The sequence below is a fragment of the Pogonomyrmex barbatus genome, unplaced genomic scaffold (genome assembly GCF_055798465.1).
Source record: "Pogonomyrmex barbatus isolate J1 unplaced genomic scaffold, ASM5579846v1 scaffold1, whole genome shotgun sequence".
NCBI lineage: Eukaryota > Metazoa > Arthropoda > Insecta > Hymenoptera > Formicidae > Pogonomyrmex > Pogonomyrmex barbatus.
The window spans coordinates 12,400,247-12,423,966 of record NW_028297098.1 but is presented as its reverse complement, the minus strand read 5'-3'; the positions used below and the strand labels follow the sequence as shown (position 1 = coordinate 12,423,966).

General features: G+C 42.3%; 5 protein-coding genes and 1 long non-coding RNA gene across 11 annotated transcripts; 5 read left to right on the top strand and 1 right to left on the bottom strand.

Moving 5' to 3' along the window:
* Positions 1-37: 37 nt before the first annotated feature.
* On the bottom strand, positions 38-23,157 carry LOC105424996 (uncharacterized). 4 transcript variants are annotated; one of them, XM_011635505.3, is made up of 11 exons: positions 23,014-23,157; positions 22,037-22,282; positions 21,403-21,765; positions 20,870-21,209; positions 20,643-20,758; positions 20,389-20,448; positions 9,297-9,502; positions 8,638-8,837; positions 1,526-1,570; positions 589-824; positions 38-514 (listed from the first exon to the last, which is right to left on the bottom strand). In XM_011635505.3, exons 2-11 carry the CDS (start codon positions 22,271-22,273, stop codon positions 221-223), a joined length of 2,097 nt encoding a protein of 698 aa, XP_011633807.2. In that variant the 5' UTR covers positions 22,274-22,282; positions 23,014-23,157; the 3' UTR covers positions 38-220. The 4 variants fall into 4 exon arrangements, with proteins under 4 accessions (XP_011633807.2, XP_088932927.1, XP_011633806.2 ...); XM_089076801.1 differs by lacking the exon at positions 22,037-22,282 and having other exon boundaries at positions 23,014-23,156; XM_011635504.3 differs by lacking the exon at positions 23,014-23,157 and having other exon boundaries at positions 22,037-22,964.
* On the top strand, positions 1,092-3,414 carry kune (claudin). The gene is made up of 2 exons (XM_011635498.3): positions 1,092-1,446; positions 1,971-3,414. Exons 1-2 carry the CDS (start codon positions 1,308-1,310, stop codon positions 2,471-2,473), a joined length of 642 nt encoding a protein of 213 aa, XP_011633800.1. The 5' UTR covers positions 1,092-1,307; the 3' UTR covers positions 2,474-3,414.
* Positions 4,382-6,736, top strand: sinu (claudin family member sinuous). The gene is made up of 2 exons (XM_011635499.3): positions 4,382-5,347; positions 5,603-6,736. Exons 1-2 carry the CDS (start codon positions 5,071-5,073, stop codon positions 5,989-5,991), a joined length of 666 nt encoding a protein of 221 aa, XP_011633801.1. The 5' UTR covers positions 4,382-5,070; the 3' UTR covers positions 5,992-6,736.
* Positions 7,068-8,610, top strand: pck (Claudin superfamily protein pickel). Its single transcript, XM_011635500.3, has 4 exons — positions 7,068-7,228; positions 7,298-7,364; positions 7,452-7,789; positions 7,869-8,610. The coding sequence occupies exons 1-4, from the start codon at positions 7,192-7,194 to the stop codon at positions 8,129-8,131; spliced, it is 705 nt and encodes a 234-aa protein (XP_011633802.2). The 5' UTR covers positions 7,068-7,191; the 3' UTR covers positions 8,132-8,610.
* On the top strand, positions 10,144-20,374 carry LOC105424995 (uncharacterized). 3 transcript variants are annotated; one of them, XR_016139249.1, is made up of 5 exons: positions 10,144-11,663; positions 13,642-14,707; positions 15,126-15,570; positions 15,922-16,306; positions 16,385-20,374. XR_016139249.1 is itself a non-coding variant. In XM_011635501.3 (4 exons), the coding sequence occupies exons 2-4, from the start codon at positions 13,739-13,741 to the stop codon at positions 16,224-16,226; spliced, it is 1,719 nt and encodes a 572-aa protein (XP_011633803.2). In that variant the 5' UTR covers positions 10,145-11,663; positions 13,642-13,738; the 3' UTR covers positions 16,227-20,374. The 3 variants fall into 3 exon arrangements, 2 of the variants coding, with proteins under 2 accessions (XP_011633803.2, XP_011633805.2); XM_011635501.3 differs by having other exon boundaries at positions 10,145-11,663; positions 15,922-20,374; XM_011635503.3 differs by lacking the exon at positions 10,144-11,663 and adding an exon at positions 11,709-12,554 and having other exon boundaries at positions 15,922-20,374.
* On the top strand, positions 22,924-23,458 carry LOC112552468 (uncharacterized). The gene is made up of 2 exons (XR_003096633.2): positions 22,924-23,202; positions 23,287-23,458. It is a non-coding gene; the product is annotated as an uncharacterized LOC112552468 (long non-coding RNA).
* Positions 23,459-23,720: the final 262 nt, after the last annotated feature.

Below are 23,720 nucleotides of genomic sequence, written 5' to 3'. Positions count from 1 at the left end.
GGCAGTTTAATATTACTAATAGCAGCAGCAGCAATAATAATAAAAATAATACTTTATTGAAATACAGTAACGTAAAACAAACATAAACGATAGTTGTTTACGAGAGTAATTTTCAAAATACGTGAATTTGTAAATAAAATAGAATACAATTGTATAAAATTGTATATTTACAGCCAATTAGATTATTAATTTAATTGCGACGAGATATTATCAATTAGGCTTATCGCTGATGAAGAGCGTCGCGGAGCGTCTGTGGAACCGCGTCGAAAGATCTCAGCGAAAGTGCGGCGGCTCTCAAAGCCACAGAGATGCAATCAACTTCATCCAGGTCCTTGTGAATCCCGTAAATTATTCCAGCGGTGAGACAATCTCCGCATCCGCTTACGTTGAGCATCTCACCCGTCTCTGCCGTGCCGTCGACAGCGGGGTACAATCGAGACGCGACCGACGAATTGGCGATCAGCTCGCCACTTTCGTCGTAGAAGGGCACGTTTTGCGAAGCTCTTCGGGTCACCTGGAAGATAGAAAGTCAACTCTAGCGTGTCATTGACATCATCGTTGATTTAAGTGCGCGTTCAAGGCACGGACCAATACTCCCTGCGCTCCCAAGGTAGTTATAATGACCGGAATGTATTCGATCAACTGTTCGGCCACGTTTCTCACAGCCGCCAAGTCCATACTTTCATCTACGGGGATGTTAAACTGTCTGCCTATGACTTTCAGCTCGTTCTGGTTGGGCGAGATGAAGTGTAGCACGTCTTGCCATTGTGCCCCGACTTGAAATAGCCTTGCCGCCTTTTGTACGTCCGTAGGCTCGTACCAGACTGTCGAGGATAATTAATCAATTTTTATTCGTTCCATAGATCTATTGAAAAACCATACAAAAACTATTCTATTGTCATTAAGCCATCAGATATCGATTAGTAAGAAGCTTGTGCTAAAAAAGAAAGAGAGAGAGATAAGAAGCAACGAAAGAGAAAATCGGAAAAGATAAAGACATCTTTTTTTCTGTGTAATCTTCACGATGGGGACACGGAAAAAGTTCTTCCATAACAAAGCTCCGGGAGAGAAGAGGAGGGGATCATCGAAATTTAAGGGGAGGGAATATTCCGGGACGTGCAACGCACTCTAGCGTCCGTACATCAAATTAAACTTCTACCAAGAGGAATCTCCTCCAAGAGGAAGTCGTGTACTTTTGCGTCCTAGGACGGACGAGTCGTGATACAACAAACATATCGCGTTCCGAAGAGTTACTTTCCCTGTCATTCTTCCATTACGTAACACCACACGCTGGGTGACAATCGTGAATGATGGGGAAGACGAAGACGGGCAAGGCCGCCGTTATATGCACGGCGGTGGCGTTCGTTCTGGTGGTGATCGCATTCACCACACCCAATTGGCTGGAAACCGACGGAAAATTGGATAATCCGCAATTCGTCAAGATCGGTAAGGGCACGCACGATTGAAAGTACTGGGATACCACTGTGATCTATAAATGAACTATAAATATATGTAAAATACTTACAAATATTTACAAGTTGGACGTGGGCACGAGGGAACCAACTGTCACCTATCGCGAGAGATTGTCGGATATGTAATAAGATTGATTGTCAGAAAATGATTATTTTTTTCCTATTATTGTAAGAAATTTAGAGCCATAAAAGACTGATTCACAGCCTCACGTAAGACTAATTCAAGATTGTAATGACCAATCCAGACCCATTACATATTTCAAAAGAGATTGGAATAATTATTGTAAGGAGTTGGCACAGGCATGCAGACTAAATGTCGCCTGTAATAAATAAAGCCTTGAGTTCGAGCTTCGTTTCCTCTAATTATTCTCTCTTATACTATTTACAATATTTTGAAATAGATTCATCTCTATTCAAATTTCTTTTCTGATAACACAACGTTATTGAACACGAGATACTTGGCAATGACAAAATAATTGAGAGATACTTTCTTTCCAGGTTTGTGGCAGGTATGTTTTCAAGGATTCCAGGATCCACGACATCTCTATGATACAAGATTTTATGGCTGTTGGTGGGTGTTTGAGGAGGAGTATTACATCATACACGACATACTTCTGCCTGATTTCTTCGTCGCCACGCAATTCTTCTTCACATTGTGCCTGACCCTGCTTCTGATAGGAAGTTTCTTAACTATTTTGTATAGCTGTTGCTCTCGTTATCATGACAAATATCAGCTACTCCTTTGGGCGACCGGTGGAAATTTAACTCTTGCGGGAGTATGTGGCGTGATATCGGTGATTATATTCGGTGCCAGAGGCGACGGACGAGACTGGATGCCCAATTGGGAGCACAATGACATAAGCTGGTCCTTTGCCCTAGCTGTGGTGGGTAGTGTTACTCTGATAGCCGCCGGTATTCTGTTTCTGATCGAGGGACGTAGACATCGAAAGAAGCAAGAGCGAATATTGAACGAAGAACAAAAAACGCACACGACTATTTAGCACATTTTTACATCATAATCTAACGCGGATGATGAATATCGACAATATCAAAGAATCGCGTAAACATAAATTTTATTCATATATCACGGATAAATTCATCTAAGACTATAATTTTTTATCATTCTATATATCTACTAATATATATATATATATATATATTCTATTCTATATATATATATATATATATATATTCTATTTTATATATATATATATATATATATATATATATATATATTCTATTTTTTATATATATATATATATATATATATATATATATATATATACTCATTGCAATATTAGATTTATCGATATATTATCTATACTGATATTTTTTTAAGAGATTAGGATATAATTAACGTTGATATTTTATAATTAACTTTGCGTTGATAGAAATCTAATTGCGAATTCAATCCCATCGAATTAAAGGCAGCATTAAAGGTTGCTACATATGAAATATCTAAATGTAATAGCACAGTATTCTTTTTGATGACAAAATCATTCATATTTTGCTAAGTAATATGACAAGCACACGCACACGGTACATACATATTATTAAGTATTTATGCAGTAATTTAGAATGTTTATGTACTTTTGCATTTTAATAACTTCATATATAGCAGCTTAGCGTGTACTAATTTGTAATGTGGTGCGAATAACCAAGAATTCGTTATAAATTACATATGAAAAATTTTCTCTAAAAGAAAATGCATGACTAGATATTATCATGTTAAGTCCTATTAAACGTGTCGCGACGTGATGCACATATCTGAATAATCCGTCCATGTAATCTGTATTATTTTATAAAGTTTTATATAACGTTTGTGAAGATTAATTTTATATATGTACATAAGTCTTCTTACAGATATTAATGTTACAAGTTAACAAATCTCTCAACTTGTATGCCATATACAGGCGACGTAATAAAATATTTCTTAATCGTTTTTATAGCGTGTTATCACTCGGCTTGCACGTTCAAAATGCATGTTACAATCCTCGAATTAAATCAATTAAGCGTACCTCTGTGCACGGTGACCCACTTTGTTCTCACAAATTTATCGTAAATTATGAGACGCAGGTCTCGCGTGCACGCGATATGAAAGTGCCTGCTGTTTGACCTAATTTAGATTCTATTCTAATCGACCGACGTTGCATTATCCACAGTTATGCCAAAAGGCGTGAATGCGTCATCGCCGATCGTGCGTCGAGATCTCGAGGTGACGCGTCCGCATCTTACGAGGAATCCTATTCAGCGATGACTCGGGAAGCGACACAATTTTCAGTGAATCAGATACAGGATGTGCGTTCCTCATTTCGACGAATAACTTTATACGTAAGACGTTTTTGGGGAGAAAGCGAGAATATAAATGGAGAGGGTGTAAATGAATGGTACGCGCGGTTAATTGTAAGAGGAGCGGAAGTTACGTATTAAAGAGAAGAGCGTTTCTCATCCAGCGAGCGGATGATTCGAGCCCGTTTTGAACCATCCGTGACCCGCGTTAAATATTTCAAGATAGAAACCGATCCAACGTTTCTACTTATAAATTTCTTATACAACACATCTCGATATATAAGCATTTAAAATTTTTCGAAAAACGGAATGTAATAGATGGCAATATTCGGCAGGCAGGATCCTAGGCGCCGAATAATTTTTTTTATTTATATATATAAATTCAAGTCTGTAATTGTCTGTATTGTTAATTACATGTCGCTATTTTTTACGAATCTGCAATATAACATTAAAATATTCTAATTTTTCTTATTTTTTTATAGAATTGTGCAAGTGGAATATTATTCTGATTTGCAAATTATGGAAGATCTAAAGTAAAGCTTAGAAACGTATTTATTCGCGGTTCGCTTATGTCCTACAGGATCAAGGTCGGAATGCGATCATGACGAGAGAAATTACACGCGTAAATAAGACATAATATACACGGTGACACATGCACCTTGACGAACACAGGGACGACGAGAGGAGTGGCAGGATCACACATCGCGAGTGTTTCCGAGAATCTCGAAGAATTTACTTCCTTGAAAGAAAAAACGATTTTTTTTTCCTTGCTTCGTATGCCGACTAAATTTTTTGCTCGTTTCAAACATCAATTTATTAATTGATTTCTTTATCGACTTACTTCACACTGTAATGCTTATTATTTCGCCGAGTTTCATCGCTCATTTTATTTTTCTCATGATTGCTTAATAGAGCTTGTAAATTAAAAAAATTTTTGTTTGCTCATAAATTTCATTTTTTTTTAATGTTCCGTACGGAAAAAGATGTGCGATAAGAACTGGTCCCCTCTTTTTTGTAACCCGAAGCCTTCTACAGACGATCCTGCTGCGCGGATTTGTTACGTTTAACGCTCCGCTCGTGGGATAGTCGCGCGTGGTTCGAGGTGAGACTCAGATTAGGTTAGGTTAGAACTCGGCCGTTCGCTCCGCCAATAACGCGGGACGCTTGGGTGTGGTTTATTAGTGCCGTGGGACCGTCAGGTAAAATTGTGTTTCATGAGAGCGTAGTGTTTACGCTGCGCGTCCAGGCGGCTGATCGGACGTCTCGGCTCTCTCTCTCTCATTCTCGATCGGTCTCGGGGCGCGGCGACATGAAGAAGAGGAGTCTGTCCGGCAACGTCGGCGTCGGCGTGTTCCTGGTGGGGTTCGTGTGCGTGTGCGTTGCCTTTGGCACGCCCGCCTGGTTGGTCAGCGACCCGCGGATCGTCGGGGCGCAGCTCGACCGACTTGGCCTATGGCGACACTGTTTCAGATCGCTGCCCAATCCCCAGGAGTCCGATGCGCCCAGACGATTCTTCGTCGGCTGCAGATGGGTCTATGATCCGTTCACCGCGGGCTACTCCGAGATCCGTGGCTTTTTACTGCCTTGTGAGTAATCATGTAACGAGATGAGATATATAAGAAGAAAACTGTCATTTTAAGTACACAATGAATATTTTAATTTTTTTTGATCTCTAAAAAGAGATTTGCTATTACAAGAAATAATAGAGTATCTTAGACTATCATTGAATTAAAACTCATTGACAATGTCAATAAATAATAACAATGACGATGTTATAATTACTATTATCATTTGATTATGTAAGAGTCTTCATTATTTATTTGATATATCTTTTATTATAGCGTTTATGATAGCCACGCAAGTCTTCTTCACGCTATGCTTTCTGCTGGGCTTGATATCATTCTTTTTGATATTACTCTTCACTCTGTGCTGCGATCCAGAACGAAAAAGATATATCGAGCTGATAACTGTCATTGGTTTTTTGCTGCTGGCCAGTGGTCTTAGTGGTGGCTTGGCAGTCATCATATTCGCCTGCCTCGGTAATGCTGACGAGTGGATGCCGGGACACGACAATAATTATTTAGGATGGTCTTTCGCTCTAGGCGTTATAGGTAGCGTGCTAATACTGATCGCCAGTGGTTTATTGCTGGTAGAAGCGAATGTACAACGAAAGAAACGAGATTATCTGAAAGAATCTCAAACGCGTTTCCAACTAGAATCTCGCGCCTAAAACAAACAATGGTTCTTAACGGTTAAAATAACCGTTCTTAACCATATACAGTAATCACAGCATTTATACTAAAAGTCTGTAGTATCATTCCGTCCATAAGGTGCAACTTTTTACTGTAGAACTTTTCTCTTTCTATAGAATGTACAAAAAAAGAAGCAGATCTGTATTAATTTAAGTTTAGACTAAAATATATAAGTTTAATATTTTTGTACGATATTTTATACATCTTTATACATACATATATATTACGTATATGGGATTACAGTATTGTATGATAATATTGTTATTAATGAAAAAAATGCGGAACGTTCCGTAATATGTTTCAAAATGCTAACAGAAAAATTCATGTGTAAAAAAGATCTATGATTTTAGTAATAAATTCTTTTTGAAACGTTTTTTTTAAATCTTCCATTCTTTCATTGAAAGATCTTTTATTATAGTTTTAAAATTTTTAATCTGTTGACTTTATCGTACGAACTCAGTAACTTTTATTTCTTTGACGAATTTTTCTACTACATTTTGAGACGGATTACGAAATGTCTCGTATATTGTACATCTTATATATAATATTGTATATTAAGATTCAAGCACGAAATTTAATTGATGCACAATACATTCATGCATATTTTTAACAGGTATATATACATATATATCCGAAGAAATATAATAGTTCATAATTCAATCGGATAGCAAAGTAAATTTTGTAACTCCGTCCTTTACCAAATAAAACTTCTAATGCAAGCTATTTATACTTTCTATCAGACTCTCTCAAATTTTTATATATTTGGAATTTAAATAAATCACATCTTGATAAAGCTATGAAAGCTATGAATATAAAATATCTATAATTCGCCCTTACTGATTACATTATTTTCTAATGAAAAACAAGTTGAAATCTTTTGAACTATTTTTTTCTTAGCGAAGAAAGTATTAAATAAAATTTATTCAAAGTATTGAGTTTTAAACGGGTATATATAAATGCTGTAAATATAAACACATTCAAATGGTACGCCACAATATCGAAACAGTCTGCGATATCATCTGTTGATAAGCTACACTCTCTGGAGTTGGCAGCAATGAAGCAACGCAAGGTGTGGCGAGGGTTTTGATAAAGTTGCGGTGACGAACGAAAACAATAATTGTAAACGAACGAGTTATACGAGCCAATTGGCTTCTCATCGGTTCTTCCGAAAATTCATCATGACGGTGGATAAGCAAGAGTATCACAGAGCGTCCAGTGAGTAATTAATTAAGTATCAACAATATTTTACATAATAACCTGTATTAATCATTTCTTTCATGATAGACGCGGTTGTCTTCGGCGGAGGACTCACGTTCGCGGCGCTCTTTCTCTTAATGATGGCCTTTATAAGGTAAATATCCTCGTTTCTTCGTTATTTCGATGTGATTATTTTTATCGTATAAAAGCAATCTTTATCAACACTTCATTTGATTTTCAGTCCCTATTGGCTAGAATCGTATCAGGAGACCTTCAGCAACTTTAAGCACATGGGACTCTGGGAGTATTGCTTCGAGCAATTTCGATTTCCGAATTATCAGTTTGATGTACAATTTGATGGTTGCCATCATATATTTTCGCAAGAATATTATGTTATAAGAGAGTGGCTGCTACCAGGATGGCTCATGGTAGTTCAGGCATTCGTTACACTGGCCATGCTGCTCTCCATCTTTGCTTTTGCTGTAATCTCTTTGATCTGGGTACGTTGGCCACTGAGGTTCGTCTTGCATTATGAATGGATTCTATCATCTGTCGCATTTGTATGCAATGCAGTGGCTGGTAAGTGAATCTTCAAAGCTAAAGGCAGGAGACACCGAGATAACGAGTATTTTTTTTAACGAACATTCTTTGATTTTAGGTGCGCTTCTCTTCCTAGCGGTCTCCATATTCGGCGGGCAATGTTGGCGTCGGGATTGGTTAATGTATCCGAATTTCAATCACTTGTCATGGTCGTATGGTCTTGCAGTTATATCGTTTATAATTCACACGTTCGCCGCATTTTTCCTTTATCTGGACGCGCGGACAGGGTACAGATTGCGCAAGGAATCTCGTAACTTGGTGATGCAGATGCAACCGAATCCGCAGTCTCATCACGCGCCGTCACGAAGCGGCTACGTTTAACGTAATATCAAACTGTGCATTTTGATGAGAAAATCAATATTTCTATATAAAGTTCTTACCGTTATTTTCGGATAAATAGGTGAATGATAAATTTATCTCCCGAGATGGGACATATTGGCCTATTTATGCAATTTCCGTCCAATTGTTTTATATAGAAACATAAGTAAAATATTTTTAAGTAAAATTTTCTAACACAAGAGACAACCGAAAAATTGGATGAGATAATTTAATTCGACACATGAACACATGTGTTGAGATTATCATCTGTTTGTGAGCTAACTATTAACTCAATTTTCTTTAAGCTAATTTGCGTGAATAATATCCGTCCATTGTTATACTCACGCGTGCAAATAATTTTTTTACATAATTTTTATATATATTTTATAAATATTTTATGTGTATGTATGATAGAATTATGTATCATTTGACTTACAAATGTAGGTAATAAACGAAAAGATTATTTTTCGTGAACAAAACAACAGTGAACTGCAGAAATTTTCACTTACCTGGGACATTTGCTTGCCATGCAATATCCAGCACGCAGCGCATGGTGTCCAGTTCGAGATTAGCATCGAGAACGATGAGACTTGCTTTTTCGAGATGTGACTGATACTCTTTTATCAACTTTGGAGTGATCGCGCTGAAGGATTCCATTTCGCTAATACAAAAGTGACATTCGCCGTTAACATTCAGTATTACCGTGAATCTGCAACATTAATAAAACATAATTAAGGTCATAAATATGAACGGAATTGCTGATTTAAAATTCATATATAATTTAAATATTTTTGGCATTTTATATTTTTAATTTTCTGCTCTACTTTTGACAGTTGTGAATTCGTGCATTCGATTCTTCTGGAGATTTATATCCAATTCCATCAAAACAGATTTACTTTAATCTCGGTTCAATTTGCTCTTCATCTTTTTCTAATTCTTAGAATTAGAAAAAGACGAGTAAATTGAACCGAGATTAAAGTTAATTTACGTTGGTGGAATTGGGCATTAGATTATCTGAATAGTTCGAACATATTTAGGTTCGAATAAATGAATAATTTCGGATATTGTTTGGATAATTACGTTCTTAGAATGTATATTATTCCATTGCATTGAACAAACTTTTTTTGCTATTGAATATTTACCAACGATGCGACAAGAGGATTCATACCTCGCGGTATCCACGTTCGATATGCATTTTACCATCTCGGCCCCGGCTCCTAGGCTCTCAAGAATATCGTTCCCATGCTCGTCGTTGCCAACGACGGATATCAGACGTGTATTTTTTAAACCGAGCTTGAGCAATGCGTCGGCAACGTTTCGACCAACCCCACCGCAACTGCGTCTGCTTCGCCCAGTGTGCGTTCTACCGTCATTCTGAAAATGAATCATTTTCTTCAAGATCATTCTGGAGGATCGACACAAATTTGATTGGTTGATCGATCTTTCATATGGATATTATATTTTTCATGCGACGAAAAAGGAGAGAAATAAGAAAGAAGAAAAAAGAAATGGAAAGATTAAATGTTCTTGAAAAGAATGCATTGTGGAAAGAGCGGGTGCGGGTACGGATTTTTTACAGATCTAGCCCTCGGCAATAAGGGAAGTTTATTTTGGGTGCTCCCGTTTCTCTCCGGCTTGCGACAATTCAATTATACGTTGAGTATTCGCTTCGGGGTCATAGCGGGTACTTAAGGGAAGCACACAAACAACAATCTCTGCGATATCCAAGTCGGTATAGTGTTTACCCCTTCCGCCTCTTCATTCCATCCTTATGGCTTAGTATATAATACGACAAGTGCACATATCTCCATTTCATACATACACATACTCTCTCTCCCCTTCTATCCCTCTCTCTCTCTCTCTCTCTCTCTCTCTCTCTTTCTGTCTCTTTCGCACTTGTACTACGCGTCCGATGGTAACATACGGTTGGACATTTTTATCTTTCCATCTCTTCCTTCCACCTCGGCTCTATTTCTACGTATTCAATGCTGTGCTTGGGGTTGCGCGCACCCTTTTGCGATCTGAAGCCCGCCGGTCAGATCTATTTTTTCGCGGTAATGTTACTTTATTTCATAAATAAGACAAGTCCCATCCAGCTTTTCGTAATGCAAGATAGTGATAAAACGAGAATTTGTCTCGTGAGCCTATGTGCCAACTCGACCATTGTCCGCTAACAGATCAAAGCGGAGCCCACCTCGCCCTCTGATCAGCCGCCCTTGCACACTCCCTTTCCGTGTCTTCCCTCTATCTATCAGTCTGCCTCGCGAGTAGCCGCGGCGGTGGCGGAACCTCCTCGATCTTCGTGCCAGTCCGGTTGCCTATCTCGGGCGCTTCGACCGTGACCACCCCCGCGGTCCACGTACCCCCGAGTATTCTCCGTGTGTTCTCTACGTTGGGATAAAGAAAGAAGAAGAGAGAAAGACGGAGAAAGAGAGAGAGAGAGAGAAAGAGAGCAGAGAGGCTGCAAGATAGATCAAATAGATAAGTAGAGTCGCGCGTGTCCGCCTGAAACGTCCGATGCCGCTGGGCGTGCGGGACAAGAAGCATTGGGTGTCGTGATTGCGGCGTCGCGACGACGACGACGACGGCTCGGTCGCGCGCACGAGCTCTCAACTTTACGTGATCCGTGGCAGTGAGAAGCAGCGCGTCGCGTCGCGTCGCGTCGCGCCGCTCCACGAAGCGTCGTGCGAGCGACATGCGCTACGGCTGGCGGTGGCCTTGTCAAGTGTCGACTGTGATCAGGAGGACGGAGACCAGGCCGAGATCGAGGACGAGGACGAGGACAGCGACGAGGGCAACGGTGACCACGAGGACAGCGACGAGGACAACAGGGTCAGGGGTAACGCCGGTGACGAGGAAGCCGCGAGCGGAGTTGTCGACGATGTCAAGGTGCTGCTGGTGAATTCGCGAGCACGGGACGCATGACGAAGAAACGCGGCCGACTGGCATGAACGACGACGTCCTGGACGACGTTGCCGAGGAGGATCCCCGCGGCGATGCCCGTGAAGGAAGCGCCACGGGCACCACGACGACGAAGACGACGACGACCGCGTCCCTCGTGCGCACCCCGACCGCCGTACGGTCGGCCCGACTGACAACACCCGGCCGCAGCGATTCCGCGGCGGTCCCGGCGAACGAGATCGCGCCACCGCAACTATCCGCGTGCACGTAGGCTGCGCCGATCGGAAATCTGCGTCGCAGAAGATCGCGCGAGCATCGAGACGACCCTCAGTGACGCGAGACACGCGACGCCCGTGGCATTTCTCATCCAGCTTTGATTCCCTCGAACGTTTTGCGTTTATGCGGATTTCGTCGCCGACGGAAATATAAGTCGGATCTGACGTACCATACTGACATACTGACATACCATCGAGGGATCCAGTTTCCATAGAAAGAAAGGACTCTATTTTCCTCCCTCCGAAGATCTCTGAAGAAAAAGTCTCGCCCTTCAAAGGACGAAGATTACCAAGATCTCATAAGAGAAAGGACGCTTCTTAACGTGGTGCTTTTCGTTCTAGGAGGAGTCTTGGCAGAGGTATCTAACGAATCGAATAAGCCGGGTATTGCGGCGTCATCTCTTCGCGCAACTTCGCGGTCCTCCTCGAGGCTTCCGCGATGGAATCGCGTTCGTTCTCGCTCCGGAAAGGAAACGCGAGACCTTGACGCGTCGCCCGAGGAGAGCGATTCGAGGAGCGTGCTTGAGTTCGAGGGCCCACGCGTCCTGCCGACCTTACGAACAGGCGCGATCAGCGCTCGTGCGGTCGGCTGGAGCCTAAGAGGGAAAGAGAGAGAGAGAAAGAGAAGAGAGAGAGAGAGAGAGAGAGAGAGACCAGTTCGCGTGACGCGTGACGGCGTGTGGCATGCGGCATTCCCCGTGGTTGCATGCGGCGAAAATAGGACGAAGCGTAGCGAGCGACGATAAATTCCTTCGGGAAGGTCGGGAGGAAGATTGCATAACGCCACGTCCCTCCCTATATCCATTGCCGCCTACCAACCCTTCTCCTCGTTCTCCTCCTCCTCTTATCCCCCCTTCTTTTTCGCGCGCGCGCGCGCGCCTCCTCGTTGTCCTTTCTCTCTCTCTTACTACTTATTCAGGTTTATCCTTCTTCAGGAATGTCACCTCTATATCAATATCTAATTAAAGACTGTCCGATAATAATCTTTTTTTATCCCCGCTCCGTAAAAACGTGTAGTTCTACTCCCCTCATTCCTCGCTTCGATATCCGGCGTCGGGAAAGGATCGCACGCGGCACATTGTGCGACATCGATCCGCGCGCGCCTCTTCTCTCTCACTCTCTCTTTCTCTCTCTGCTTTTTTCCTTCTGTGGGATTATGTAAAGCAGGCAGTACTGGACGCCGGCCAGGACGTTGACTGCTCGTCTCCGTCACGTTTGGGAATTGTTTCTTCGTACGGACGAAAAGAGAGGTAATCGCGCACCGTCGATGCCTCTCTCCGTCTATCTTCATCCTCTCACCTTTCCTCTCTCGCTCTCTCCCATAACCTTCCACGCCGCGTCGCATATGTCGGTGTGCGGAGCGCGCGCTAACGCGCAGGGTTTAAACGATCGATGGGCCCTTACCGCTCTCTCGCTCTTCCGTGTGTTTTCATTACAATGCGCCACTCGCATATACTCGTGGTGTCGGACTGCCTGCATGCATGCAACGCCGAGTGCCGACGCACGGAAACGGGAACACGCTTTGGCGCATCGCCCCGGTCGAGCTCTCTCGCGTCGGCGATACACGTCCCTATTCCCGATGAGAATGTAATCCTAAGGCCATCTGTGAATAGAATAGACATCCGCAGATCTTTACCAGATGTTTTCAGCATGTCTACGATTTTTTTCTCTTTTTCCTTCGTACTTTGTTTCCTATTCGTATTCTCCGCGTTCGCTTTGTTCATTCCTGCTTTAGCGTGATGCGACATATACATACATACATACATACATATATATATATATATATATATATACATACACATATATATATATATACTTCTTCGCATTCGTCAGATAGGTTGTCTCTGCAGTTTTCCCTCGACGGCTCGCCGAGCCGGCGACGCTTCGTGCCGATACACTTACTCAGGCGCATATCCTCTCTCTATCTCGCGCGATTTATCTCTGTCCCTCCTCGGAGGAGCTACATAGAGCTACTCGGCAGAGGATCGATAAATAGAATCGCCTATCGCACGCTACAACTGTCAGAAAGAAATACAATCCGCCGAGGCGCACGCTAGCCTCCTCCCGCCGTTGGCTTCGACTTGGGAACGCACGCACGTTGAATTCCGTTGTGAATTCCCGCGCGTCCCCGCGTGTCCCCGTTAGATTAAGGGACGAAGAGCAGGGGGAAGAGATGCCGCCGAATCGTGCGATGCGGTGAAGAAGCGCGAGATTCAGGATCGAAAATCGAATCGATGATTTTCAAATTCTAAAAGATCGATTTCGAAAGATAAAACAGACAGATTTTTAAGAATGTCTCTTACATCTTTTCTAAATATTTTTTTATCCGTTTTGCAGGAGAATCGTCCGTTCACCGGCGTTCCGGTTGCCAGAACACCGAAGACCGCCATCGCGGTGCTCAACGGTGCGCTTGACACGAGGGGGACAACCATGAATGTTACCACGAACGACCTTCCGGTGCGGCGATGCAGCACGACGTGCCTCGCGTGACTCGCGCCGGTCACGAGTAGAGAGGATCGGCCTTCTCCTCCTCCTTCGTCACTACCTCCCCCGCGTAAGTATCGCGGCGGCGGCGGCGGCGGCGACCACCATCAACGGTGCAACGCGCGCTGGCCCGTCTTTCCTGTTCAACCCCCCGCGTCCGCGGGGCACAATCCTTACGACGAGGACACGCACACCAGGGTGGCACGATAGTATGACGGTGATGCTGCTGCAACGTTCAGTCACCCCGCAGTCGACGCACAGCCAAAAGACAGCGACGAAGGACTGCAGCGCGAAGCCGCCCTTTCTCTTTCTGCTGGACGACCGTGAGGAGCATCGGCACTCGACCGATACCAACACCACGACCACTACAAACAACAATAACAACAACAATAATAACAACAACAACAACAATAATAATAACGTCAACAACAATAACAACGACGTCTTCAAGAGAGGCGCCCGGAGGAGCAACAGCCGCGATCACGTCGCCGACGAGGCGCCGTCGTCGGTGACGTCCCAACGACTCGCCGGCGGTGGTCAGGACGTCGCGATGCGATATTACCGCCTCTGGATCTACGCCTGTAACCTGGTGCTGTTCGGTAGCGCGATCGGCTTCGCCGCCGCGGTGTCGCAGACCCTCCTGTTCACCGGCGACCCACGTCGGCACGTGGTGCCGGGTGTACCTCGCGTCTACGACCCCACCGCGCTCTACGGCTATCTGGCACTGACGGCGCAGCTAGGCGTAGTGCAGCTGCTCGGTTGCATCGCCGCCAGGCGACTCAGCGCACGGCTACTCCACGTCTACTGGATATTGCTGCTGATCCTGCTGTTCGGAGACGCCGTGGTCGGCGTCGCCTGGATCTTCCGCTTCGAGAAGATGCGCGCCGATCTCAGGCCCACGCTCAGACTACGTTTACAGGTGCGTCGCTAGTCCTTGATTCGTTAAGGCTCCTGACGTCGATTTGCAGTATTTGTATTTTGTACACCAAAGATGAAAACGCGCTTCTTTTTCTTTCATGCTCTATTTCAAAATAGACTCTAGAAGAATAATTTCCTATATGTCGAAACCTGTCCTTGATAGATCCCCTGATCTGTCCAAGTCTCTTTTTAATTCGGGGACTAATAATAGATGACCGCCTGTAGATGATGTACCTTTTATTCGCTATAAACAGAGAGTTGATCGGTCCATATTATTAAACGTGAATGACGGTTGAAAAAAACTGATTTATACCGAGTTGTAGAATCTTGTTCAGAGACAAATACGAAGACCCTTGAGTTCTCGTTTTCGATTGATTAACGCATGTCATTGGTTGACGATTTCTCGTTTGCGTTCGCAGGTGGATTACGGTAGAGAGCCACGATTCAGCGAGCAGTGGGACCGACTTCAGCGGGAGTTCATGTGCTGCGGGGTGACGGGGCCCAGGGACTTTCCCGGATCCCGCTGGCCGCAGACCTGCTGCGAGTCCAGCGTGAACGCGAGCGAAACGTGTACGTATCCGTACGTGCGCGGCTGCGAGGAGACGCTCGTACGTTGGCTCAGGAAGACGGCGGACTTGCTGTTCGTCCTGGGCTTCTGCGTCATCGCCTTCGCCAAGCTCTGCTTCCTCGGCATTCTACGCTATGAGATACGGGAAATGATACAGAAAATACGACTGCTGAGGGAACCGCCGCCGCCGGCCACGCCGTTCGCGCAACCGCCCTTCACCCAGATGATGCCGGAAACGGCCAACAACGGCAGTATCGTGAGACGCACAACATTGCCTAACGCGGTCGCGCCTTCAGGTACGTTTTAGTTTGATGACTCTTGCTCGTGAATACTGTTAGATCCAATGTCGATGATTTGGACTAATTAACGCTAGAACTTTTGATGATGCACTGTCCACGTTCTAGATCCTTTTAGTTAGAATGAACTTTTTCTATATCTGATGATTCTGAATAATAATAGACCATTGCTCGAGAGAATACGCGATATTAATTGCCATTTAAATTTAGCTCATATCATATCCGAATATCGACTATTTATAACAAAATAGAGACATAGAATTAACAACTAATCGAGATACTTGATAGGAAAGATTCGAAGAACGATTATTTTTGCGGAAGAGAAAATCAATCTGTCACCCTCGTTTTTAGGCAACGCCTCGCTATTGCTGCAGTCGGACGAATGCAACACCGGCCGGCATCCGCTGCTGGCGAACAACCTGCAGGACGGCGGTGCCGACAGTGACACGAACAGCCATTGCGCGCTGATACTCGAGGAGACGACGCCTACCTCGGCGAACAATCACAACAACTACACGGCCAGCGGCGGTCGTGAGAAGAGCAACGGTAACAACAACTACGAGATGCGTGAGTTTAACCGCAGGCTGCTGCTGTCGAACGGCACCAGCCCGGGCACGGGAGTGACCGTAACGGGCGGTCAGAGTAGGCGCACCTGACTATGGAGATGGTGGCGAAACACCTCGAATCGTTTCCTGTACAGGAGCAATCGGCGGCGCGCCGACATACCGCTATACAAGTAAAGAAAAACCTCCCCGCAACCTTTCTATCAGGCATTTTAGTTTCTTTTCTAAAAGAATAACTCATGAACATCCAGCGAGCTACTGGCTGGCGCGAGTCCAACGGACGGTGCGATATACGTGAGAAATATGCCGACATCGTCGTCATCATCGTCGTCGTCATCGTCGTCATTGTCATTGGCGTCGTCGTCATCGTCGTCGTCCTCGTCGTCGTCATCGTCATCGTCATCGAAAGTGAAGGGGTTGACAACCGCTGTTCATCTTCTATAGCTTGCCCCTACCTCTTACCCTCGAGCCCGCCGATTTGCGATAGTGCTTAATACGTAACGCCGAGGAAGACCGCGATGACTAGCGACGTTAAATGGTGATACACATGAGAGACCAAGCATTCACGAATCGATATCACTATGGGACTTGTATAACATTAACGAAAGAATCAAATCAAAACATATATACAATAGTGTGAGAGAGAAAGAGAGACCTATCTCCGTTTTGTAAGGCGAAACTCGCGAAGGGGCGTTTAAGTTCGCGGCTCGAGATTGCGCGCGCGAGAGAGAGAGAGAGAGAGAGAAAGAGTGGGACTCCCGATCCAGAGGAGAAAAAGAAGGGAAAAAGAGTCCGACTAAGGTTGGCGCGAAACGTCATTGCCCTATGATTCCTTAAACGAGAGACGAGCAACTCACCCCCATCCTCCCCGCGCGCGCGCGCGCGCGCGCGCGAAAGACAATTCGAAGTATCCATTCTATTTACAGTCCGTACTCTCCGTAGTTGTATGCTAATTTCGTCATCGTCGACGTCGAGCTATAGAGAGTAGGTGCACGCTAATTTTAAATGACCGTTGGAAACCACTTTCTTTAGTCTCTCCTGACTTTTACAGAATTAATCCGGCCACTTTTCCACGCGAGCTTTCGCTTATGTTTTGTGTGCAAGTTGTGCCCGCGCGCGCCAGCGGCTACGTCGCGGGTTGCTCATTAACTGCCCTGAGGCTCTCTTCGCAAGTGTACACCTTACATACACCCATGTATTTCCGTCCTCGCATGGTCGGTGTGCATAACTCACTCGTGCAGACTTTTATTTTTAGCCGTGAAAACTTTCTTGCGTTACCCACATCCGAATATAAAGCCGTCATCGATCCGTCGTGCCACCGTCGGGGCGCACCGGATAGCGTCCATCGTGCCGTTTCTCATGCTGAAAGATAATACGCGCGGCTCACACGCCGGTAGTACGTCACAGTCGTGTGTAACTGTCGTCGCCTATAAATGACACACGAAGCTCCTGTTCCCCGTTGGATCTCCGCTCGGATTGTCCGCGGACCGACAGTTTTGCGGGTTTAATTAAAGACTCTGAGTTAGTAATCGGATATATACCTCGCGTGGATTGCGTTTCTGTCCAGCACAAACGAAAACGTTTCTATCGCGAGGATATCTCTTTCCCCAACTTACAGGTATTCCTTTCATCTTGCAAATTCGCACAACGAGTCCGCGTCTGAGTATTATTGTACTGCTGTCGCAAAACAATCTTCAACAGAAGCAAATTTAGTTTACTCGATGTTGATCGACGTTTCTGTAATTAACCGAAAGAACACAGTTACGATTCAAGATTCGTTAACGACTGTTGTTACTCGTCTTGAAGAAACTCGGGTCTATACCTGTGTGACTTTAAATAATAATGCAGACGGAACACTTATATATCAGACAAACTATCTAACCAACTATCAAATTCCATGATGCTACTCATGAAATTTTTTTACGATTCTTTAGAGACAATTATGATATATTATGATATACTATGATTATAGTTATATTATGAAAAATATTGTAAGATAGTACTGCCAAATTGTTCCTCTTTTCCTTTTTTTGACCAAATGAACGTGTATCTATTTGAACAAACTATTCGCGAGGATTCACTTAGTTTTCTCGTTAAATAACACAATAGAAACCGAAAAATAAAAAGGCGAAAGAGAAAGAGAAATTTCTGATGTAGGCGACGATTAAACAATTTCTAATCGCTTTTACGTATATATATAAAAAAAAAAAAAAAATACGCGTCACGCAAGTAGCTTGTATCGATACGTTCCCTGTAACTCGACCATCATCGTCGGAAGTGAACACAGACCGAAATTATTTCATTTGGTGTCCCGAATCGATGTTTTCTATTTTTTTTTCTTTTCTTTTTTCGCACATCTCATACGCCTCTCTGGCCCCAATAATAGAAGTCCGTCTTGTAAGCGACAAAGACATAGCGTAACACTCGAAATATTTGGCTTCCTAGCTAGGATTAAAGGAATCTTAGGGTTATACATTTAATGGAGGTGCAATGATAACGGATACAAATACTAATAGTAGGCTGTATATACCGGCATATGATAGATATAATAAGTGTCGATCGTCTGCTTAAGGAGAAACCGGGATATTATCTGTTAATTGTTCGAACGCATGTTCTCCCCTCGCCGATGTTATCAAGATGGGACGCTTTATGTTGAACCCTGCCTATTCGCAGTTGAATTTTAAATGTGTTTCAAGATCTGACGTTTCACATGTCCAAGTATAATTACACTAGTCTGGAAAACAGGGTAATTATTAATCTCGAACGGTTGCCTGACCGCTTCTTGGGCCAGTTACTAGCGGAATAGAAACATTTCGCGCGTTGTCGAGTTAAGACAGCGGATTTCTTTCATTCTCTCCAGACAAGGAATTCCTTTGCCGAGAATTCATTTTTTTCTTAATCAGACCATCGAGTTATTGTTGAATGTAACGTGGAAGCTTACACCTCGCAGACACACAGCCTCTGCCACTAAATGTATATAAAGATGTTATATACAGAAGATAGAGACTAATCGTTTTTTAATTAATTAGTCGAGAAGAGAATACGTTCGGCATGAGAGAAATAAAAAGATAAAACGAAACTTATATCACTCTCCAGGGAACCGGGACATTTGAATTCGCTTCGTATTAACGTTCCATCTACTAGCAAAAAGAAAAAGAGCGAAGGATTTTAGGCATTTATATTTTATTCAGGCGGTATTTCCTAACATTATACAACCACATACCACTGCAAGAAAGACTTCAAAGTTCAAACGAGCGTAGTGATTTGTAACGGATTGGTATTTAAATGTAATATATACAAATTGAAGTGTGGAAGACGGGGAGCTTTGAATAGTGCCTGCTTAAAAACCCAATTTATTATATCTCAAACTAGGTCGGATAATTAGTCGTTCGTGGCGTTGCACGTCGGATTCGAGTCCGGCAGATCGGATCAACAGGAAACGACAGTCTACAAAAATACGATCTTTTCTTGGAAAATAAAAAAAAAAAAAGAGAGAGAGAGAGAGAGAGAGAGAGAGAGAGAGAGAGAGAGACAGATAAGAATTCTGCGTCAACTTTTTTAATCGCTGAACAGATATATCGAATGTAAATTAATAGACATTTAATAATACGTTTGCACAAACAATGCAGAGATCCACTCATCGCGAAGCTCCTTGACCAATCGATCCGTTTCTGCCACGTGTGCAACGTCGCGAACGAGACGTTTCATAGGATGATCGTAGCGCGATACCGGAAGGAAAGTGTGCACACTTAAAAGCTTTGATTACCTTAATATTGTATAAAGACGACACGCGCGACGAAAAAAAAAAAAAAAAAAAAAAAGAGTGTATCCGAAGACTGTTAGTGAGGAAGGGCGAAGTAATTAACACGTAGTTTCAAGCTACAATCGAGCTCAATAGCGCGTTTACGTTGGCGACCCTTCATAATATCGTATCGACAAAGCTTGCGATCTGTATTTTTTAATTTACGTTTACGGGGCGACGCGCCGCTAGTCGCTACGGCCGTGTCCCGGTTAGGTTTGCTATTCTATAAGGCATTTGTTAACATACACCATAACTCTTCCCCTATTCTACGCGAGATTTCCCATTATTTGATATTATTAAGTGTACATAAGGAGAAAAAAAGAAAAAGGATTACGGTGGTAATTGTATATAAATACTGTTACTGTTCTATAACTATATATTATGTAATATGAATATATAAAAAAAAAAAATTGGTTATTTAGTATAACTTTGATGGTGAGATTTTTGACTTACGTTTATTTCGGGCTCCTTCACCTGCAAGACGGTGTCCAGAACTGACGCGCCGATCACTATCTGAGTAAGACATCGGTATAAATAAACATTAAGTTATTGATAAGGATAATGGGAATGACTTTCATGCTGCGTCAGCCTTGAACGTGGTATGTTGTGATAAGGCATGTCGGTAAAATAATTCCTCGATGTTATTTTTTTAATACGCTTTAAGTTTTCAATATTACAATTATTTTTTAAGTTCCCTTTGCACTTACCGGTTTTTGCTTCGATATTATCGAACGTACAGTGGTAGATCCTGTCTGAGATCTCTCGTAGAGATTCGAGGCGATTTCGGCCGCGACCTTGGCATTATTTTCTATGAGAGCTATGTCTGTAAAAAATCGTCTTGAAATCGTCGGAGAAATAAGTGTTTTAAACGTGCGTGTAATATTATAGTATTTCACCATTTTATGTCTCGATTTGTTAGTCTCGGTTCACTCACTCGTTTCAAGAGACTGACCACGCGTGATCTTGTTGAGTTCGCTTAGAAGAAACGGCGTGATCTGCTTGCCCGTTATACGCATAGCATCGGCTGTCTTTAAAGCTTCGGAAATCGCGTCGTCCATAACGCCAGGCTGCAGCGCGTATCTTTCTGGAATGGAGACTGCAAATAATATCCCCGTGTTAATCCCCAATTTTCCCTGTGCCTTCACGATACCAGCTGCTTCCTCGGCATTGGAGATTCTACACGGTGCTTTTATCTTGTCTGAAGTTTCGGAACAGTAAAAGGCTGGGAATTCTGGTGTCTGGCCTATTTTTATAACCGGTACTCCCTGAGTTTCCTACGGAAATAAAAATTATATTTTTATGTCGATTTCAGGAGTGAGATTCAGTGTGTTGGATATTAATAAGTTATGAGACGTGGAAATGAATGTGTGTGTGTGTGTGTGTGTGTGTGTGTGTGTGTGTGTGTGTGTGTGTGTGTGTGTGTGTGTGTGTGTGTGTGTGTGTGTGTGTGTGCGTTTATGTATCTACCAGATACTCTAACGTCTTGCCAATGTCCAAGATGGACTTGACACCAGAACAGACAACTGCCACCGGAGTACGTCCAAGTTCAATCAGATCTGCGCTGATATCGAAAGTCAGTTCAGCTCCTCGATGAACACCGCCGATACCACCTGTTGCCATTATTGGAATACCAGCTGCATGTGCAATTAGCATCGTGCCACTGACTGTCGTACCGCCATTCAATCCTTGTGATACGATGAAAGAGATATCCCTGCGTGAACATTTCATGGTTCTTGCAGAGTCAGCTTTAGATAAGGTCTCCAGCTGTTCGCGGTTCAAGCCCACGTGTATCCTGCCATTTATGATTCCTATCGTTGCAGGTACAGCACCCTGAAGTGAAAACAGAATTTTTCAAGTATTGTTCAATCATAAAATAATAAACTTTTAAAGCTGCATTGATTACAATTCACGATAATTGAATAGAATTTTTAATATGAAACATTTGATAAAAAATAGTTTAAACTTTAATTTTAAAGTTTAAACACTATATTCGTTTTATAAATAAAAGAACCTTGTGTCAATCTTATAAACTTTTGTAAACTTTATTTTCGAATTAGATTGGAAAAGAAAAGGGAAGAAGGAAACATCGTGTTATACGAACTTGCTTTCTGACTGCGTCCTCAACTTTCAGCGCGGTGTTCAAATTATCAGGATACGGCATGCCATGCGTGATAATTGTCGATTCCAATGCAACGATCGGCAGGCCATGCTTTCGAGCTGTCGCGACGTCAGATCCGTAAACGAGAGAATGTCGGGTGGCGATCGATCTCCGATGGACCGCCGGCGCATTGGATCTCCACGATTTCGTCACGAAATCACTCAAACGGACTCGGTACATATTCAAGGACTGATACAAAAACGGACAAACCATGTACCCAGATGCTCTCCGCGTTGTCTTTTAACGAGATAAGGAGACGGACGAGCGGCCGCGATAACCAAATGTTATTTGAAACGAAATAAGATAAACGGTGCCGATTGACCACGAGTGCCGAGTACTTGACGAGCGAACGATACTTTGTTTCATTATTTTATTTCTATAATACTCGTCGCGTTGAGATTCCTCGCTCTTCTATATTTATATTTGTACTTTTGTGCGACAAAATTGAAAAAGATCTTTATGTCGAATTTTTTTCTCGATTCCATTACCGGCAACTACAGAACTCTTCTTTCCAACTACACTTTGTGTTATACTTTCTGCACTTAAAAATTATTGTGAGTGTACAAATATTAGACATACTAAAAGAGAAAAGAAAATACAAAATACCAAAGATACAGAATTTATGCAAGATTTATTTATGTATCTTAAATTTCGTAAATCTTAAATTTTTGAGCTATTATTTTTAAAATTAATATATAACAATTTATTCGCTCTCTCTTTTGCACCAATTATTTTTTTAAATTTTCGCATTATTTGGAATGATTTAGAATAAACGTTCGTCTGTTAAAGTAATAGTTTGTAATTCTGATTAAAACGACTTTTTCCTTTCCAAAATTTTATATGAAGCTTAATTTTCGAATTATAAAGAGGAATTCGGATACGAGAGGTAGGCAAGAATGATGCAACTTGGTGCAACTTACTACGCAGGTACTGATCAGCTGATCGCAGTAGACGTTCTTGGACACTCACAAGCTGGAAGTTGCACCGTTTATCCACAATATAAACCGATACGAGCAGTTTGCCTCCGTTCTGGGATGACGCCGAACCGTTGGCGGTATTTTCGAATTAAGGAAGATGAGAGGAGCATGAGACTGCTATGTTGCAATAACGTATGCATGATAATAAAGTTAGGAAATTATTGCATTCTGTGATGATAAAATTGTTATTAACGAAGATTAATTTTATTTTCGCAGCCGAGCAAAAGTTACGAGTGTAAACAATAATAATTAATAAGCCGGAAAAGTTACTAAAATTAAATTATAGTATTTAATAGTAGTAATTACGAAAGAAAAAAGGGATGTAGAATTTAAATACATAAAAATATAAATATATGCAATAATGATAATAATAATAATGATAATAATAATAATAATAATAATAATAATATAATATTAAATATAATAAGTGTGTTATTAAATGGCAATCAAGTAATTATATTGTAAATTATGATAAATTTTAATAACAATTCTAATAAATTTTAATAAAAAGAAAAGGTAATTCTTAAATATTCAAGTTGAAGATTTCCAAATATATAAAATTATGTAAAATTTAATAATATCATATAATGGATATAATTTACATGCGTAATGTAAAAGTTGATAAAATTTGGTAATAGTAAACGTCACTA

Excerpts from the sequence above, each read along its gene's own strand:
- kune (XM_011635498.3), top strand. The coding sequence starts at position 1,308 with ATGATGGGGAAGACGAAGACGGGCAAGGCCGCCGTTATATGCACGGCG. Across the intron at positions 1,447-1,970 it reads TCCGCAATTCGTCAAGATCG|GTTTGTGGCAGGTATGTTTT; the intron begins GTAAGGGCACGC and ends CTTTCTTTCCAG.
- sinu (XM_011635499.3), top strand. The coding sequence starts at position 5,071 with ATGAAGAAGAGGAGTCTGTCCGGCAACGTCGGCGTCGGCGTGTTCCTG. Across the intron at positions 5,348-5,602 it reads CCGTGGCTTTTTACTGCCTT|CGTTTATGATAGCCACGCAA; the intron begins GTGAGTAATCAT and ends CTTTTATTATAG.
- pck (XM_011635500.3), top strand. The coding sequence starts at position 7,192 with ATGACGGTGGATAAGCAAGAGTATCACAGAGCGTCCA. Across the intron at positions 7,365-7,451 it reads TTAATGATGGCCTTTATAAG|TCCCTATTGGCTAGAATCGT; the intron begins GTAAATATCCTC and ends TTTGATTTTCAG. Across the intron at positions 7,790-7,868 it reads TGTATGCAATGCAGTGGCTG|GTGCGCTTCTCTTCCTAGCG; the intron begins GTAAGTGAATCT and ends CTTTGATTTTAG.
- LOC105424995 (XM_011635501.3), top strand. The coding sequence starts at position 13,739 with ATGTTACCACGAACGACCTTCCGGTGCGGCGATGCAGCACGACGTGCC. Across the intron at positions 14,708-15,125 it reads CGCTCAGACTACGTTTACAG|GTGGATTACGGTAGAGAGCC; the intron begins GTGCGTCGCTAG and ends TTGCGTTCGCAG. Across the intron at positions 15,571-15,921 it reads TAACGCGGTCGCGCCTTCAG|GCAACGCCTCGCTATTGCTG; the intron begins GTACGTTTTAGT and ends CCTCGTTTTTAG.
- LOC105424996 (XM_011635504.3), bottom strand. The coding sequence starts at position 22,306 with ATGGTTTGTCCGTTTTTGTATCAGTCCTTGAATATGTACCGAGTCCGT. Across the intron at positions 20,759-20,869 it reads TGGTCAGTCTCTTGAAACGA|ACATAGCTCTCATAGAAAAT; the intron begins GTGAGTGAACCG and ends GATTTTTTACAG. Across the intron at positions 9,503-20,388 it reads TGAAGGAGCCCGAAATAAAC|AATGACGGTAGAACGCACAC; the intron begins GTAAGTCAAAAA and ends ATTCATTTTCAG.